Source organism: Serinus canaria, chromosome 1 (assembly GCF_022539315.1).
Source record: "Serinus canaria isolate serCan28SL12 chromosome 1, serCan2020, whole genome shotgun sequence".
Classification (NCBI taxonomy): Eukaryota; Metazoa; Chordata; class Aves; order Passeriformes; family Fringillidae; genus Serinus; species Serinus canaria.
In genome coordinates, this window is record NC_066313.1 from 83,313,167 (window position 1) to 83,329,841 (window position 16,675).

Consider the following 16,675-nt stretch of genomic DNA (forward strand, 5'->3'; position numbering starts at 1 on the left):
CCTCAGCATGTTTGCTGTTAAATTGGGACCTGAGGTGTGTCTGTGCAGAAGCAGCAAGGCTGCATCAGCAAACCTTCTCTCATAGCTTGAGCACAGACAGCACTTGCTTAATGCTATTGGCCTGGCTCCAGAGCCACTGTGGGGAGGTCTGGGATCACTAACTGCTCGGTTTTCAAGGGCACTCAGCATAAACCTGCATCCTTTTCTGTTGAGCACTCCCCTTTCCCAGGAGAAGCACCTCCCAGCTGGAGGAAAACCTCAGCTTTGATGCCAACACTCTCATTTTATCAACAGGAGAGGGTTACAGTTGGCCCTGGAGCACTCAGGGCCGTGGGGATGTGAGATTAAGAGGAGCTATGTGCTCTCTCACAGCTGCATTGTTGATGTATTTATGCAGCAGCCAAGCCCCAGGCAAGCAAGGAAATAGCCCTGGAAGAAATGGTCCATTGTATACCTGTGCAGAGTGAGTCAAAGTTTGTTATATGAACTTCCACGAAGCTTCCCTTTTTCTCAGAAGATGGGACATTGATCTGATTTTCCATTTTCACAACTGAGTAGGAGGTTACTGATGACTTTCTAAAGGAATTCAGGTTCTAACACTTTTCAGCTTCCTGCTGTTCTAACAGCTGGTACCAACAGGGCATCTAACAGGTGTTCTCTCTTATGCCTGCCAACCCCTGGGTCCAAGGCTTGATCCCGAATGATGAATACATATGCAGGTGAATATTCTTTTCTATTTGTTTGTTTGGGGGCTTTGGTTTAATTGTTTTTTTCTGTGTAGGCTATGTTTCTTTAGCAAGTAGGAGAAGTGCCATCTTAGTAGCTGGGAAAGAATCAGAAAGAAGTAGTCTGAGCATAGTCTTGGCAACCCAAACCCCACCTCTGCCAACTTTGTGTGAGGCAGTGGGATGAAGCAGCAGCCTGAGTTTTTGATGGTCTGCTTATTCTCCCTTGACAGAATCTGAAATTAGGCTTTCCTGGTCAGGCTCAGCTATCTGATAAATCCAAAAAATCTGGAAAATTCATCTTGTTGGCAAACCATCATAATACTAGTTCTCTTTTTAAAAGAGACAGGGGACAGACACAAGCATATGAAAGCATAACCTCCCACACATCTGCACCAGGGTGTGGAACTCAGGAGAGAGCTCACTTTGTGCAAATGCACCAACAGGAATGTTTCAATGAAAAGAATAAATCATCCTAACAATTGCCAACCTTACTTCAAAGCAATGCAACAAAACATTTAACCAAACTCAGGCAGGAAAAAGTCTTGTGGCCACAGTAGGAGTAGGGAAAATAAATAAATGTTATCCCATGACAGGGATAACATTCTTGATGTCAGACTGCATATCCAGAATGGAACAGTGCAATGGATGCAATGGATCCTTAATAACAAGGGAAAAGGAAACTCATCCATCACCATCCATATTTCTATAATACATCGGATTTTAAAGGTAACTTGTTTAAATAACCAACAGTGATTGATGGCTACCCTTTATGCAGAAGAATTAGCCATTCAGACTACCTGTGCTGACAGTTTTGGTCCTGTGCTGGTTAACATTCCTGTTTGTATTTCTCACAAGTCTGTATTGCACCCAGTGTAATACTAAGTCTTTTCAGCCATTTTTTGAAACCGGATCCGAGTCTTTGTCATGTGGGATGGCACATAATCCATCTGCACATACTTAACAGTATCTACATACAAAATTGGCCCACACTCCATTTTCTTCATGTCACTGGAATTGCACCTGCTCAGCCTCAAACACACAGTAATCACAAGAGACACAGGTGGGATGATCGTGTCAACAATTAATTGGATTGAGACACATCTTCAAAAATGTGAGCAGGTAGATTCCAAAGTCTGTGTGACTGAAAGCCATTCTTGGAGATAAAACAGATGTCTAAACTTTCCATTTAGATATCTTCTCTACCTTCAGGTATGGGGCTTTTCCATCCATTGTTTCCATTTCCTTCACAAATGAAATGTTCAAATCTGCAGTAAAGTATTTCTTTCCAGATGCCCTGTCTTAAAATTTCATGAATGCTGTGCTATAGTGATATCTCTTCCCTGTACAGACAAGACCCTCAGTGACTGTCTGTAACCTGGGGCTCCATGTGAGTGCCAGCTCCATTCTCCAAGAGAAAACTCTAGGACATGATAAAGGAAAGAACAGAAGGTAATATGATCTGTGCAAACTGCAACCTCCAGGATAGACCATTTCAGTTTCTCCTGGGTTTGAGTCTTCCCTAAATCAGGCCAAGCAAAAATTTCCACACTCTCACTCACATCCCCAGTGAACTATCCTGGCTTCATGGTTATTTTGGCTGCACAAACTTTTTTTTTTTTCCTTTACTAAATAAAAATGTCTCTTTTTTTCTCTTTTTTTTTTTTTTTTTCCTGTCCACACTGTGATAAAAACAGGTATCAAACACTCAAGGTTTTCCCAAAACTGATCTCCAGTGACTCCATAGTTCTCCTGGGAAATATCTGCACAGCCACTGTGTAAGATTTTCCTGGCCAAGTGTACACCTGAACTAGCTACCTAGAGCAGGCAATTGAAAGATGCCTAGAGGAAGTACTCAAGAGATATGTAAATATATCCTCAAAGAGTCTGCCTCCATTGACTATAGACATTTTTTTTTAATATACTGTCTCTTAAATGATGGCACAAGGCTATTCTCATTTTTTGTCTCTATTACTCTTTGTTTAATCATGCAGCAATATTTCATATTTGCTAATTTGCTCAGAATGTAATGCAGAATGTAACATTAATCTAAGAATTTTCTTTATCTGATAAAGGCATTTAAAATAGAAGAATCAAAATGTAGAGGAGGTAATAAAGGAAAATAGAAGACCCGAGATATTATTGCTACATCAAAGCAGAGCAATATCCCAGTAGTCAGACCCAGTTATAAACGTATCCTGCATCTGGAATACAAAAAAGATGTGATCAAATTGGCTACCACAAAAGCTGGAATTCACCCAATATAAATGTACCACTGGGTTACAATGTATACATGTGTATATTTTAATTTTCCACCTATTTCTATTTGGTTAAATGTATCTTTTTAACACCACTTTACTTCAGATGTAAAGACAAATACACACATCTATCTAGAAATTGTAGAGTCAAGCTTGAGAATTTTTTTAATGTCCATTCACTTCTCTTCTGATATTGAAACTCTTCAACAGCACAGCTGATCCTCTGCTGCTGCTTCTCTTTCATACCTCCAAAGTAATTCAGCAAACTCATACATAATTTATTATTCATTAATAAGTTTATTTTTTCTTAGACAACTGAAATTTCACCGTTAAAGGTGTTAAAATCTTTCTTATCTGCAGCTTCATCCATTCCTCCCATGCTCTTTCCTCCTGCACCCTTCCTGCAGCTTCCTTTGCTCTGTGCATGTGCTGAGGCCGTCCTGCCAATCCTTGCTGCTCCATGCTGACTCCAACAGCCCTGGGGATGCTGCTTTTACCTGGCTCTGGAGAATTTTCTACAGCTGGACTGTGCAAGCATCAGGGAGACTTCAGTGGGGTGGAGAGTGAAGCTCTCAACAACTGCAGAGTTTGACACCTAAATGAACTCCAGGATGATGGCATGGAGAGGAAAGATGCTAGGAGAGAACCAGGACTCTTTAGTGGGAGAACACACTGATGCACCATGAGCTTGGATGTCACAGTTCAAACACCCCCTCAAATTTATCATGAAACAAAAACCTCAATGACTATGTGAACAGAGCAGTAGTTCTGCATAAAAACTTTTTGCTTTCTTCCTCACAAGTTCAAACCAGTCTGTTTTTCAGGTATCTTTAAGTATTCTCATTTTCTAAGTCTGTAGCTTGTAGCTATTGTGTTCACAGGCCAATCTTTGATCTTACTCTTACTCAGGAATCATCTTCCAGGAACTGCTAGGGATAGGGAATAGGCTACATGGACCTTTGTCTGACCTTTCTTTGAAGGGTCACTGAAAAGTCACTCTTTAGTCATATCAAATGAGACCACCAACTACTAGGTACCCTCCTGGCACAAAATGATGACAATCATAATGAATGACAAAAAAACAGAAGCTAGAGGAAAAACCAAAGAGAATAAAATAGGAAGAAACAAGGAAAAAAAATAATATACACTATTTTTCTTCAGACTTTGTTTTTCAATAGTCATAAAAACCACTTGTGCAGTAGAAAACAAAACTGTGGAAGGAATCAGTAGAATAAAGAAGGATAAGTATATGATGTACAGGTTGGGGGAGCAACAGCACAGACTGAATACGTACAAAGTATGAGATTTGAGTATGATTAGTTTTAGGAGTGATTGTCATCTGTAGCTACCATTGAAACTTTGAAGCTGCAGTTTAAAAATCAAAAGTGTGCCTTTGAAAGTTGCCTAATAAATGTGCACCATCAGCACTTATATACACATTCTGATTCTTCTTCAGCACACAAGAGACAGAAATCTAGAGTTCACGTGTGTAAGGGTCGGGAAATTTCTTGACTGTGTCCTGTCTGTCTACAGTACAAAAGCAATTTCAGACTGAAATACTGAAATGTATTGTGGCCATACTGCTTCCCTGAGTAAAGTGAAAGCTGCACTATTAAATGAGTGTTCTCCATCAGATACAATCTGTTTGTTGTCTTCAGCCAGTGCACAGGCTCTCTATGTTTCTTCCTAAGATGCTGAAAGAACCCATTCCACTCTTGCTCTTAGGATCTTGACTAAACTGTCCTCCGTCTCTGCCCTCAGATATCCCCAAACGTGCCTCCTAAACCAATGGAACTTCACTTTTCCCCCCTTGCCTGTTTCATTCTTTATGGGGAAAGGGGGAAAGAGACAGAGTTTAGCACACTTTCCTCTTTCCATGAGCAGATAGCCCTGAGAGAAGACAGAATGTTTCTGGCCAAGCTGTAACATGGTATGAAGAGACAAAAGCTAAATCTGGCTGCTGTTGGGGAGCCCTTAGCCACACACAGCTGCAGTAAGGAACAGATGCAGGCATAGCTGAATTGACATCAACTGCTCGTTAAACAAGCCATGACCAACAGATGGGAACACTGCTTTATTATGACAGCCTTCTCCAAATGCTGAATGGAGTAGATGGAAAATGAGACTGGAAAACGAGTGGGTGCTAAAAATGGGAAATCCTACAGCAGGAAATCCAGCCAACCCACTAGAATGCCAGCTGCCACAGCTGCTCCGCTCTTGAACCCAATTGAGACAAACTACATTTGCCACAAAAAAAGGATAGAAAATGATTATTTTCAAAGGTCTCCCAACTACCCCACACTGGCAGTTTCAGCAATTATCAGGATAATTGCTTCAAGTCACATCTCATTAGAAATGAAAAAGTAGATTTTGGCTCTGATAGCTATTATTTGCTAATGCATCAGACAGTGCAGTGTAGTACTTGTATCATACCTGTACTTCCCGCCATTTTTTTGTTGTTGTTTTTGGGTTTTTTTACTAGATATACATTTTAGAAAATTGACAAGGAAGTTATGTGGAATGAACACTGATTTTAGGCATTACAGAACAGAGAAAATTAGAAAGACAGAAGACTTTTTCTACAGAAAGAGATACATTATTTTATTGCACCTATAAAAAGTATTGCAATAACCAAGGGCAGAGTTAAATATCAATGGTCTTGAGACATCAAATAGTATTATTTGAGTTACCAAGGCAAGGAATCATTAGCCAATCATTAGCAGAAATTTGTCAGGCTTTCATTCACTCTCTTATAAACACACAGAGCTAACTAACACTGTAAGAGTAGCAAGCATACACATCAAAATAATAATGTTTCAAACATAGTGGTTCTGGAAGAATTAAGGCAGAATTCACTTCAACATAATAATGAAGCTAATATATGCTAAATAACTAACACAATTACTTAATCTTTATTCACTTCTGTTCATGCTGTTTCTGCAAGTGAGACCAACAGGAATGGGCTGTTGATTCCTCTTAACAATCAGAAATATTTTAGCTGAGCATAAACCAAACCACAAACAGTCCAAATTCCCTTATTTCATATAGGGCCCACAGGTCTGTGGAAATATATAGGAATACAAGGTTTCATCAACCACTATATAAGAGCTGGGTAGCTGAATCCACATTAACTTGGGGAGCCCAAAAATCCATCTTGGTATCTGTCAATGCTCATTCAAGTTCAGGAGAACTTACTTCCATATGTAACAGATGAATGTACACATGAAGGCAGCAGAAACATATACAAAAGTGTTGATTAACACATCAAGAAGTTACAAAACATAGCCCAGTCAGATTACTAAATATGTGTATGTGTGTGTGTATCTCGACATAAAAAGTGACATGACAAACCTTTGTAAAGGAAATGCAAGAAACACTGATAACATAAATGCTTTTAATGCATTATACACATACATAGCAAACGTTTATACAAACATGAAGAAAATGCCTTTACTTCAGTCCAACAGATCAAGACTATTGACCTTTTTCAGAAGTTAAAAGACATCCAAATTATTTAGGTATTTGATATTACAATGAAAAGAATACACAGGAGGAATATACATCTTTCAGAAAAAAACAATTTAACAGACTGCTTTTAGAAATCTAAAAATAAAAACAAACCATAACCTTGTTCCTGTAAAAGATATTTAACTACAAAAATTGTCATTATCACAGCTCTTCAAAACATTTCTCTGAGATGCTGACTTTGAAGAAATCTGCCTTTGATATAAACAGTCCAGAAATAATGAAGTAATGAAGGTAACTACTAGGAAAACCTGGTTAGGAATCACCCTGATGACCACTGGTGTGTCCAGACTATGAAAGGCAATATTTGATACTTCAGAGTGATACAGGGGTCTGAAGAGGAAAATAGGGTGTTTTACCTCACTTGTGCAGTTTAGGCTACTGACTTGAATATCCAGCCTTATTTCAGCACTACAAAGACTCCATGAAGGCAAAGTCCATTGTTAGATACCTGATATTTTTAATACTTGGTCCACAGAGACTAACTAAATAATTCATTAGAATGGCAGGGCCTTCCAACTCCCAATGCTTGTTATTTAACACCTACCCACACCAATGTAATCAAATATGACAACTTCTCAGGAAAAGTGTTAACCTGCAGAGGGGATTCTCACTGGTGCTCAACACATATTGAACTGCCAAGCAGTAAGTGTAAACTAATAGTTCATACTTGATTGGAGGTTGAGCAGAAGGGAAAAAAAATGCTAGGTAAATTTGTTTTCTTCTCTTCATCTTTAAAATGAAATCCAGCATTAACAAATTTCAAAAAGATATGTATATAAGGGATCAGGTAGCACATTTGATATAACTTACAAAATTATATAACTTACACAGAATGCTGTGAAACATTTGCATGGTATGAAAATGGGGCAACTATCTACACCCAAGGAGGATAAATACGCCATCATGTAGAGAGATTGGATAAAGAGGTATCTAATGAAACCATGTGAGGATGACCATATAGTGTTACTTAACAACTTTATCAGCTCTGACATTTCCCTTTCTGATAAAATACAGATGGATTTGTAAATGAAAATAAATTTTAGAAAAAAAAAAGAACATTCAAAATATATGGTGTCACAAGAAGAGGACAAGGTACCTTCTTCAGCATGTTCAACCTGCATTTGACATTGAAGCCTTGTTAGAATACTATGAGATTATTTGCTAAATCTAGGGAGGATTAAAATGCATAGAGAACCAGTGCTCTGATATAATCTTCCCTGCAAGCTGCAGGGAATCAGTTACAGGACTTGCTGATCACATCAGGATTATTTCACATTTCCTCAGCATCTGCATCTCAATATATCCAAGAGGAAAGTGTCTGGGATAACTGAGCATTTCAAACAACATAGCCCCACCTTTGGAAACCATGGTTTTTCACTGGACAAGCCCAACCCCCCTGCTCTCATATAATTCTGATCAGGCCACCCTTAAAATGCCCATTATATAATGGTCACCATAACACTCACAATAAGCAATGTATATGGAATTTGCAGACAATCTTTAGAGGCTGAGAGAGAACACAGAAGGAACATTCAGATAAGCCAAATCAAGTTGATTTAAAACATGATGATTGAGTGAATTTATAACCCATCACTTCTGAAAGTAAATTAATGAGGCCATTGAAAACATATTTTAAATGGTACAAGGAGGTACACCTAGCAAGTATGGATAAAAATCCTGTTATCTTTCCACTGACAGTAGGATCTTGAAAATGAAGAGCTGACAGAAATGTAATGTCAGGCCTACAGTAGTCCAAGTCTCTGCTCCAGACTGACAGGGAGTATAGGTACTGCTGTCAGCTTTAACTGAGCCAGCTCATACACCAAAAGCAATTTAACCTCTGAAGCACTGAGTTACAGGGCAATAACTTAATACCCACAATACAGACATAACTTTAATCTAACAAAGAACTAACAGTAGAGGGACTGGAATAAATACTCTGCTTACAAGCAGGTATTAAAGTTTGGTGTTACTGCATCCTCACTCCTACTACAACTGTTAGGGAAATTAAGGTGGCATATGTTGGAACGTGCTTTATTCATTTCTTGCCACTGCTGTGAAAACACACACTGAGAAAGTGTCAAGAACCGTTTCTAAAGGAGGTGAAAGAATTTCATCATGTAAGACACGGGAAAGCTAACTTTGCTAATACCCAGAAATGCAGAAATCTGTTCCTTGTGTGGGGAATAGCTAAAGGCCCATCACAAATGCTTAATTCTTTACACTTTTTCAGAGCTACATCTTTACCTCTAAATTCTTCCTTATTGCTAGACAGTGACTTTCTTCCTCTCTGGTTTACTTCACTTCTGGAGACAGAAGATTATCCAAGTTTGACATCATCTCCCTGGGATGCCTTTTGTCTACTGTTGTCTTCTTCTTTTTCTTTTTTCCCCTTTTTTCTTTCACTATACTTTTCTTTGCTTGTTCTCCTCCTTCATCTTCCACAGGTGGGTGAAGGCAGGGCTTTGTAGTCTTACCATCCAGGCTGGAAAACAGAAAAGGAAATCCACTAAGCTAAAAGCATGTATCTCATAAAGCCTCTTTTACAAGACATGGATTTGATCTTTTTTCACATCTCACAGTAGCGACAAGAGAAGGACTTATCACACTCTTGACCATTTGACAGGGCTATAGATGTCCTACAATTCAGTCTCCCTTTTACTTATAGAATAAGTGAAGGATAGCCTAAAACAGGGCTCTGGCCTTTAATCTTATCTGCTTCTTGTGAGTCCAGAAAAGATGTGGGCAAAAGGAACCTTTTGCTGCGTGGGTCAACATCACAGTGTTGTACTTTGCAAAGGGAACTTGTTAGCTACATTTGCAGAGTGCTTATTCTGCCATAATTATTTCTTTCCACAATGATGGCAGGAAAAAGCCCCAAACAGGTACTAATGTCTCATACTAAAATCATAAGAGCTATATTAGTACCTCTAAAGATTAGTCAATTAAGCATAATCCCTAATACACACCACAAAAACATTAAAAGACAATCCCAATGAACTCAGAGCTGGAGTTACCCAAGACATTGAATAACTTCTATGGGCACTGAGGACTTGTCAACATGGGAACCTCGGACATGCCTTTTAAAATTTTTCCCTTACTACACCAGCACTTAACACAAACGGTTTGTCTCTTTTTGAGGTTCTAATATAACACTGCATTCAAACTTCTTGATTCCTTTCCAATTAAATCATGCTTTTGCATTTTTCCGATCAACAATGTCAGCATTTTCTCATTAGATCTGTGCATATCCATGAGCAATATGCTGCAATATCCTCCTCTAAGTAGGACATAGGAGGTAGGGATTTATTTTAGAAATATAATAAATAGCAAGTTTCATTGGAAAACACACTCCAAGTCCTTGTAAAAAGTAGGGGTGTTAATGGAAACTCCATTTAGTGCATTCATTTCAGCCAATTCTCCAACAAATTCCTCGGTTTGCCAATGCAAAATTCAATTCTCTCCTCATTTGTACATAAAAATGGCAAGTCAGCTTGATATTAAATTCTTTTTGGAGAGTGAATGCTTGTACCAAAGCACTCAAAGCATGTAGAATGGACATTATTCTTATTGCTCATGCATTTAATCACATCTTTTCTTAATATGGTACCTCAGAATACAATCCAACTCAGTAGAAGGGAAAGACTTCTGCTGATTTTGCTGGAACTCAGACCAGTTATATACCTGCCTCTTTTCAACTGGTTGTTTGCATTGATAAGGAAACCACGGTCTTCAGGTCTGCTTTTTGTGAGAAGAGGCTACTATGATATCAATGACATGGCCTGGGAAAAGGCATTGATGTATTCCGAGATTTGGAATTCTGCTCAGTAACGAGAAGGCATTCATTTGTTTGTGTGCTGTAGCTGCAAGCTGGTGGAAGGTTGAGTTTCAAACTGTACTGGGATCACTATTAGAAAATATGTGGGAATCAAAGGACTTGAACCTCAGTTGCTTTTCATTCTGTCATTCTCAGTGAATCCATAGATCAAGGCCACAACCGGTACCCTCACCCATAATTTTTAGATTAAATTTAAATTTTTAAATTATGATAATCATATTAGAACATTTCAATGAAAATTAAGAACATCTGTGGGTGAGCAAGCACTGGAGCAGGTTTCCCAGAGAGAGTGTACAGTCTCCTCACTGGAGATTGCATCATTTGGATGCAATCCTGTGCCATGTGCTCTGGGATGACCCTACTTGAGCAGGGAGGTTGGACCACTATGGCCCCTTCCAATCTGACCCCATCCCATGATTCTGTGATCTAAAATTGCCTTTAATGGTGGAATTTATTTCTCTCTACAATTACCAGAAAGGAAGGTGCAGCCAGGTGGGGGTTGGTCTCTTCTCCCAGGTAACCAGTGACAGCTGTACCAGGAGAAGGTTTAGGCAGGACATTAGGAAGAAGTTCTTCACAGAAAGAGTGATTGGGCATTGGAATGGCTGCTCAGGGAGGTCGTGGAGTCAACATCCCTGGAGGTGTTTAAGAAAAGACTGGATGTGGCACTCAGTGCCATGCTCTAGTTGACAAGGTGGTGTTGGGTGATAGGTTGGACTCAGTCTCAAAGGTCTTTTCTAACCAAGCTAATTCAGTGATTCTGTGACTTTCCCTGTTCATGTTTCCTCTTGGAAATAAACTTCCCATGATGGAGATTATATGACTCTTTTGCAGCAGTGCTTATACCACATGGAAGAGGAAATCTTTTATCCTGTAGATGTCAAGGCAAATGGAAGACTCAAAACCAAATTATGTTTTCTCACACAAAATGTGAAACTGTGCGACTCCCCCAGGGAAGAAGCTATGCATGATGAAGTTTTACATGGCTTCAAAAAAAGTAACTGCACAAATTCATGGAAGAAAATTCTATCCAGGCTGTTTAATACAGAGACCCCAAATCTGCAATTCTGCTTCAGAGAATTTTAAAATTCCAAATAATTGTAGGTTGGGAATATATTCTGTAGAAATATCCCCAGATGATTGTTCTGATCTATTGTTCATCCTAGCGTTGTTAGTGCTCTGAAGGCTGTCACAAATTTCAACTGGATTAAACTAGAACTTAACACAACAGGAAAATGTAATCCATAAACACTTGGAACACTTGCATTTTCAGTGCACACTTCATATCTTGCTGCCCATTAATTCTGCAGAACCTAAGTACGGGCTCATACTCATCTTGCACACTCTCTCTCCATCATTCTCCAGATTTAAGCTCAGAAGATGAACAAGTATCTTGAAAAAAAATTGCAATTTTATGTGCAGCTTTACATAACAATAAGTATTTTAAAAGGAAAATAAGGTCTACAACAAATAGAAACTCCATGTCACCTTTCAGCAATCCCCTTAACAACTTTCTGGGACTAAGCTTCAAACCATCACATCCCACCAATATTTCCAGAAGGAAAATAAGGCAGTAAATTCACACATAAACTTAGTTGCATGTGTAGAGGAAGCCAGTTCACAGTAGCTGTAGTTAGAGTACTACGTAAGGAAACCTGACAGCATAGCTGAACTCAAAGTGCAACATTTAGGATTCAAATTTTAAAAATTTGGTATTTTTAGGTTCAGACATACTCACATCTCAGAATCCACCGTCTGCACTGTTCTTATGTACTGACAGGAATAGGCATACTTGGTTTGGCTGATTTTAATGAGCTCGCTTCTTATACAGTGTTCCTGCAATAACACAATCAATATTCACCTAATTAAAACTCAAATCTCAAAAGCAATGCAGATACATATGCATAAAAAATCAACTGTTTAAATGTAACTGTAATCAGCCTCTAATAAAGATAATTAATACAAAAGTTCCAAGTAAATTTTTTGTAATGCATGCTGTGAAAAATGCAGTAAAATTATCATAATGGCTTACAAACAAAAAACAAACCAAACAAACATAATGGAATTAATTTCAGACTATACTGACTGTGTTAAAACTCTCCATGTTTCTTATTTTAGAAGCATGGAACTTGTGATAGCCACCAAATGTATTAAAGAAGAAAGAATTGAGTATGATTTAAGAATCAATTATCCAACCGAATTTCTTTGTTCAGGTTTATTACACGAGCTGTTCATTGCACTCTGAAATCTGATTTACTCTGGTTAGCTGGAGACTCAGATTAGGACAGGGAGCTCATTAGCCTGGAAAATTCTATCTGCCTCTTCAAAACCAGCCAGACTGGTATCATCCTCTAGGTTTACTTACCTGCCTGTTGTTGAACAGCAGCACTGTATAGAATTTGTCACCAGTCTCCACCCTCTGTGGTGTTGCTATGACAATGGCAGGTACATAGCATTCATTTTCTGCCCGTGTCCCAGTTCTGGCAAACACATAGTCTCCAACCTGTGCACCAGGAAAGCATCAGTGCAAGAACCATGTAACTTGTGAGCTTTACAAGACATAACTACTAAGGTATTTTTACATGAATCATCATTCTATCATGTTCCCATGATTTAATATGGACCATTGAAAGAAAATAAGAACTTCGTCCTTGCATGTTCTGATCATGCGATTTCCACTGAATCGGGGAGAGAACACAAAACAAAAATAAAGGACTGAGCTCTACTAAATGTACCTGGGCTTAGCTAGCAAGCTGAACTGAAGGAGAAGACTCTGACAAAATGTGCATTCCCTTGGATTCTATGCAAATTTTAAGGCTTTCAACAAGCTTTTAAACCAACCTTGGGAATTTTAGATAATTCCAGATTTAAAGATTTATCCAAATTTGTTTTTAAAACTAACATAGAAGTCACAATTTTATCTCAAATTCTGCAGGTGTCTAGAGTTAGATACAGAACTTACAGAGTTATCAGGAGCTACTATATCAGGATTTGTCTTTATCTCAAACTGAAAAAAAAGGGTATGACTCTAGTTTTATATGTAGCAATGCAATTATAAACGTTTCTTTTATTCAAAACAGATGGACCCATGCTGTATCCTCTATGCAACCATCACCATTCTGATGTGTAAAATAAGAATCACCAAAAAAACCCATCTGTGATTACAGATAGTCAGCTGATAAATTTTAAAGAAAACCAGAAATGAACAGGGATTATAATTTTTTTTATTACTGTTATTTGCCTTAGGATATGGTTATTTGCTGGATTTAAAACATGCTGTGAAACCAAATGGTTAAAACCTGTTGTAAATCACACTAAGTAAAAAAGGGTCTCTTTACATTTATAATCTATGTGCTATGAAACAATAACTGTACAAATAAATAGTTTACCTTTCTTCTATGGCTGGGGAAATACTCATGTTTTATAAAGGAAACAATATAGATTAATTTAGAACACAGAATTTTAACAAACAAAGGAACAGAATTACAATGAAAATAAGCTTCAAACAAATGAAAAACTTCATGTTGAAAGTAGTATGATATTACTATAATGAAAAACTCTTCTTTAAAATAAAGAAAGGTATTTAAAAACTTTAAAAAAATCTATAATTTATTACCTAAATATAAAATGAATTTCATAATTTTAAATATAAAATGCATATTTGCAATCATGAAAAAATACAGTTTTTCACCTGCAGATGTGGGCATGGCATAGCACCTCCCACAGGTATAGTGAACTTGACAAGGACACCACAGGTCTCCCCATTGCTGAAGTCAACAAGTGCACAGGTAGAACTGATATTCTTTATCACAGTTCCTGAAAAACAACAGAATAAAATATTCAAATTATTTTTCTTTCACCCCTTGTGGTAATTATTTTGTAAAAAAATCCTATAGGCTGTCACACATCACTGAGGTCAACCATGTCTATACCATACATTCTTCATTTTCATTTAGATACTGTAAGGTATGCTAGGGCAATGGAGACATTTGTACCTAAAAAAACCCTGCCTTACTAATCAGTCTTAACAGTGCTATAAAAAGAAAATGAAGTCTTTTTCAAGCACAGGTCTGAAATATTTAAGCTGATCAGGTTAACATAATAAAACTGACAGTTAACATAATAAAACCACTACCACAGTTAAAAACATGTAATTGAAAAACATCCCAACCAAACAAGTAAAGGTAACACAAAGATAAATGCATACACACAGAGTATATTTAATATTCTCTGTGTGAAGTAACAGAACTGAGTTTTACCTGCTAACCACTCTGGCTTAAAATTCAACAAAAAAGCAGCAGCATTTAGTGATCTTTTTGGACATATGCAAAAGCTTGGCTCATGATTTCCTTCCATACTTTTCACAGACAAACATATCATTGCTCTCCAACTCTACAAAATGAATGTCTTCTTATAAATGTACATATACGTGCACATACAAAATATATATTCCTTTTCATTAATATGCACATGTAATAGTAAATGTCATTAAGAAAGAAGTAGTTCATTATGACTATAACTTATGTTTTATCAGTGTAAAGGAACACTAAATAATATTGAAAATGTGGACAAAAATGTATACCTGGATAATAAAATCCTGTGATGTCTGATCTTGCAATTACCTTTTGGCTTTTGTGAGTTACAAATATTTGATGTTTTTGTCTTGTCTTAGACTTCAGCTTCCCACTTTCTTCTTCAAATCCCTGTAATGTGACAAAATTATTTCTCTACAACAGCTAATGCAGTCAGCCTTAATCAATTCTTTGAAATTATTTAAAAACTGAGGCAGAGTAATGCTACAAGATCTGTACAGAATTCACAGCAAACTGGAAATACTTTAAACTTTCAGAGTTCTAATAGTTCTAAGTACAGGAAGTACTTACATACGTGATTTCCCTATAAAATCCTGTTTTGTTTGGTCATAACAATACCTGTATTTTCATGTGTTCTGGCTACCCTTTTTCTATAAAAAATGTCACTAAGTTGCACAATTCATATTAAAGGATGAGGTAAGGAAAAATCAGCTCTATTTTCAGAATAAGAAAATTTTCTCTACACATTTCTTATGTCCAGGCAGGAGAGTTTTCACAGTAATCTTATTTGCATTAGAAGTACCTCACTGTATGGGATGAGTCATTAAAAAAATGTTCAAACAAACCTTTAAATTTAAAAAATTTATTTACTATAAATTCAAAATTTAATTGACATTTTCAACCATTTTAAAACATTCCAGTTTAGCAAAATATTATATCACATCTTCCAGACCTGCCACAGTCCATTATTCTGCCCCAGTATTTGGGGTTCTTCATGCACTAATTATTTTTGCCATTCTGCACACAATAATGTTCCTAAATATAAATTACAAGCAAGTGCAAAACTTGCTTATAATAAATCAGTTTCATCACTAAATGAAAATACTGGCATTTATTTTCACCATTAAATAAATCAGTTTCACTATTAGTTTTTAAAATATTTATTAGCCTACCTCATGAACAATTTGCAGGCATCCATATCTTACACAGTTTTCTGAATCACAAAAATGTGCAACTTGAAATCTCGAATTTTTCCACAGATCTACACATTGTTCTGAAAAATGACCATAACTCACAGACTCTTAACAAAACCCCTGCTTGCTAGGATGTGTATGACTTGCTTCTTTTTCTGATGACATTTTTTCCTAAAACAATGTATTTGATTTGATACTTGATTTTCTGTAATAGTCAATAATGATGGAAAAGATATTAATAACTTTGACTGAATTGTTTGTTCTCAATTTCACTATAATTATTACAGTATCTTTTTTTCAAACTCCCCCTCAGAAATCACAAACAACCCTAGGAAAAAAGTCCTAAAAATAAGCAAAACACACAAAAGAAGCAAGGAGATATTTTAAATTAGAGATACAGGGGTTTTTTCTAGATTATTCTTTACCCTTACAGAATATTAATTATATCAACAGTCTGGGTTTTCAAACTCAGACTAAACCGAGGCTCTTCACAGTGCTTAACTGACTGCTTGAAGTATAACTCAACAAAGCCTGATTTGAGAGCAGACCTACAGTTCCACAGGCACAAAAAAGTATTTGGGTAAAGCATTTACTTAATTCCTCAGGCTCCAAAAGGACAGCTGCTGCTGAATATTTATTATCAACTAATTTGTATTGCTTGACTAATAACTTGGGCAGCTTCCAGCCCTCCACATTAATCCAAATACTAAAGACGACACAAGCATCCACAATGAGGATCCCGAGTCGCACAGAATTCAGGTGGCTCAGAAACACTGTCTAAATTCAAATCCATCTTTCTTTTCTCTCACACAGCTTTTAG

At 37.2% G+C, this 16,675-nt stretch overlaps 1 protein-coding gene across 1 annotated transcript in view; it reads right to left on the reverse strand.

Moving 5' to 3' along the window:
- Window positions 1-6,502: 6,502 nt before the first annotated feature.
- VWA3B (von Willebrand factor A domain containing 3B) overlaps window positions 6,503-16,675 on the reverse strand; it is a 60,577-nt gene continuing 50,404 nt past the window's right edge. The window contains 6 exon segments of the mRNA XM_050979831.1: window positions 6,503-8,827; window positions 8,830-8,996; window positions 12,088-12,185; window positions 12,715-12,852; window positions 14,041-14,165; window positions 14,932-15,052. Of these exon segments, the coding sequence (XP_050835788.1) occupies window positions 8,628-8,827; window positions 8,830-8,996; window positions 12,088-12,185; window positions 12,715-12,852; window positions 14,041-14,165; window positions 14,932-15,052 (849 nt within the window). The 3' untranslated portion in view covers window positions 6,503-8,627.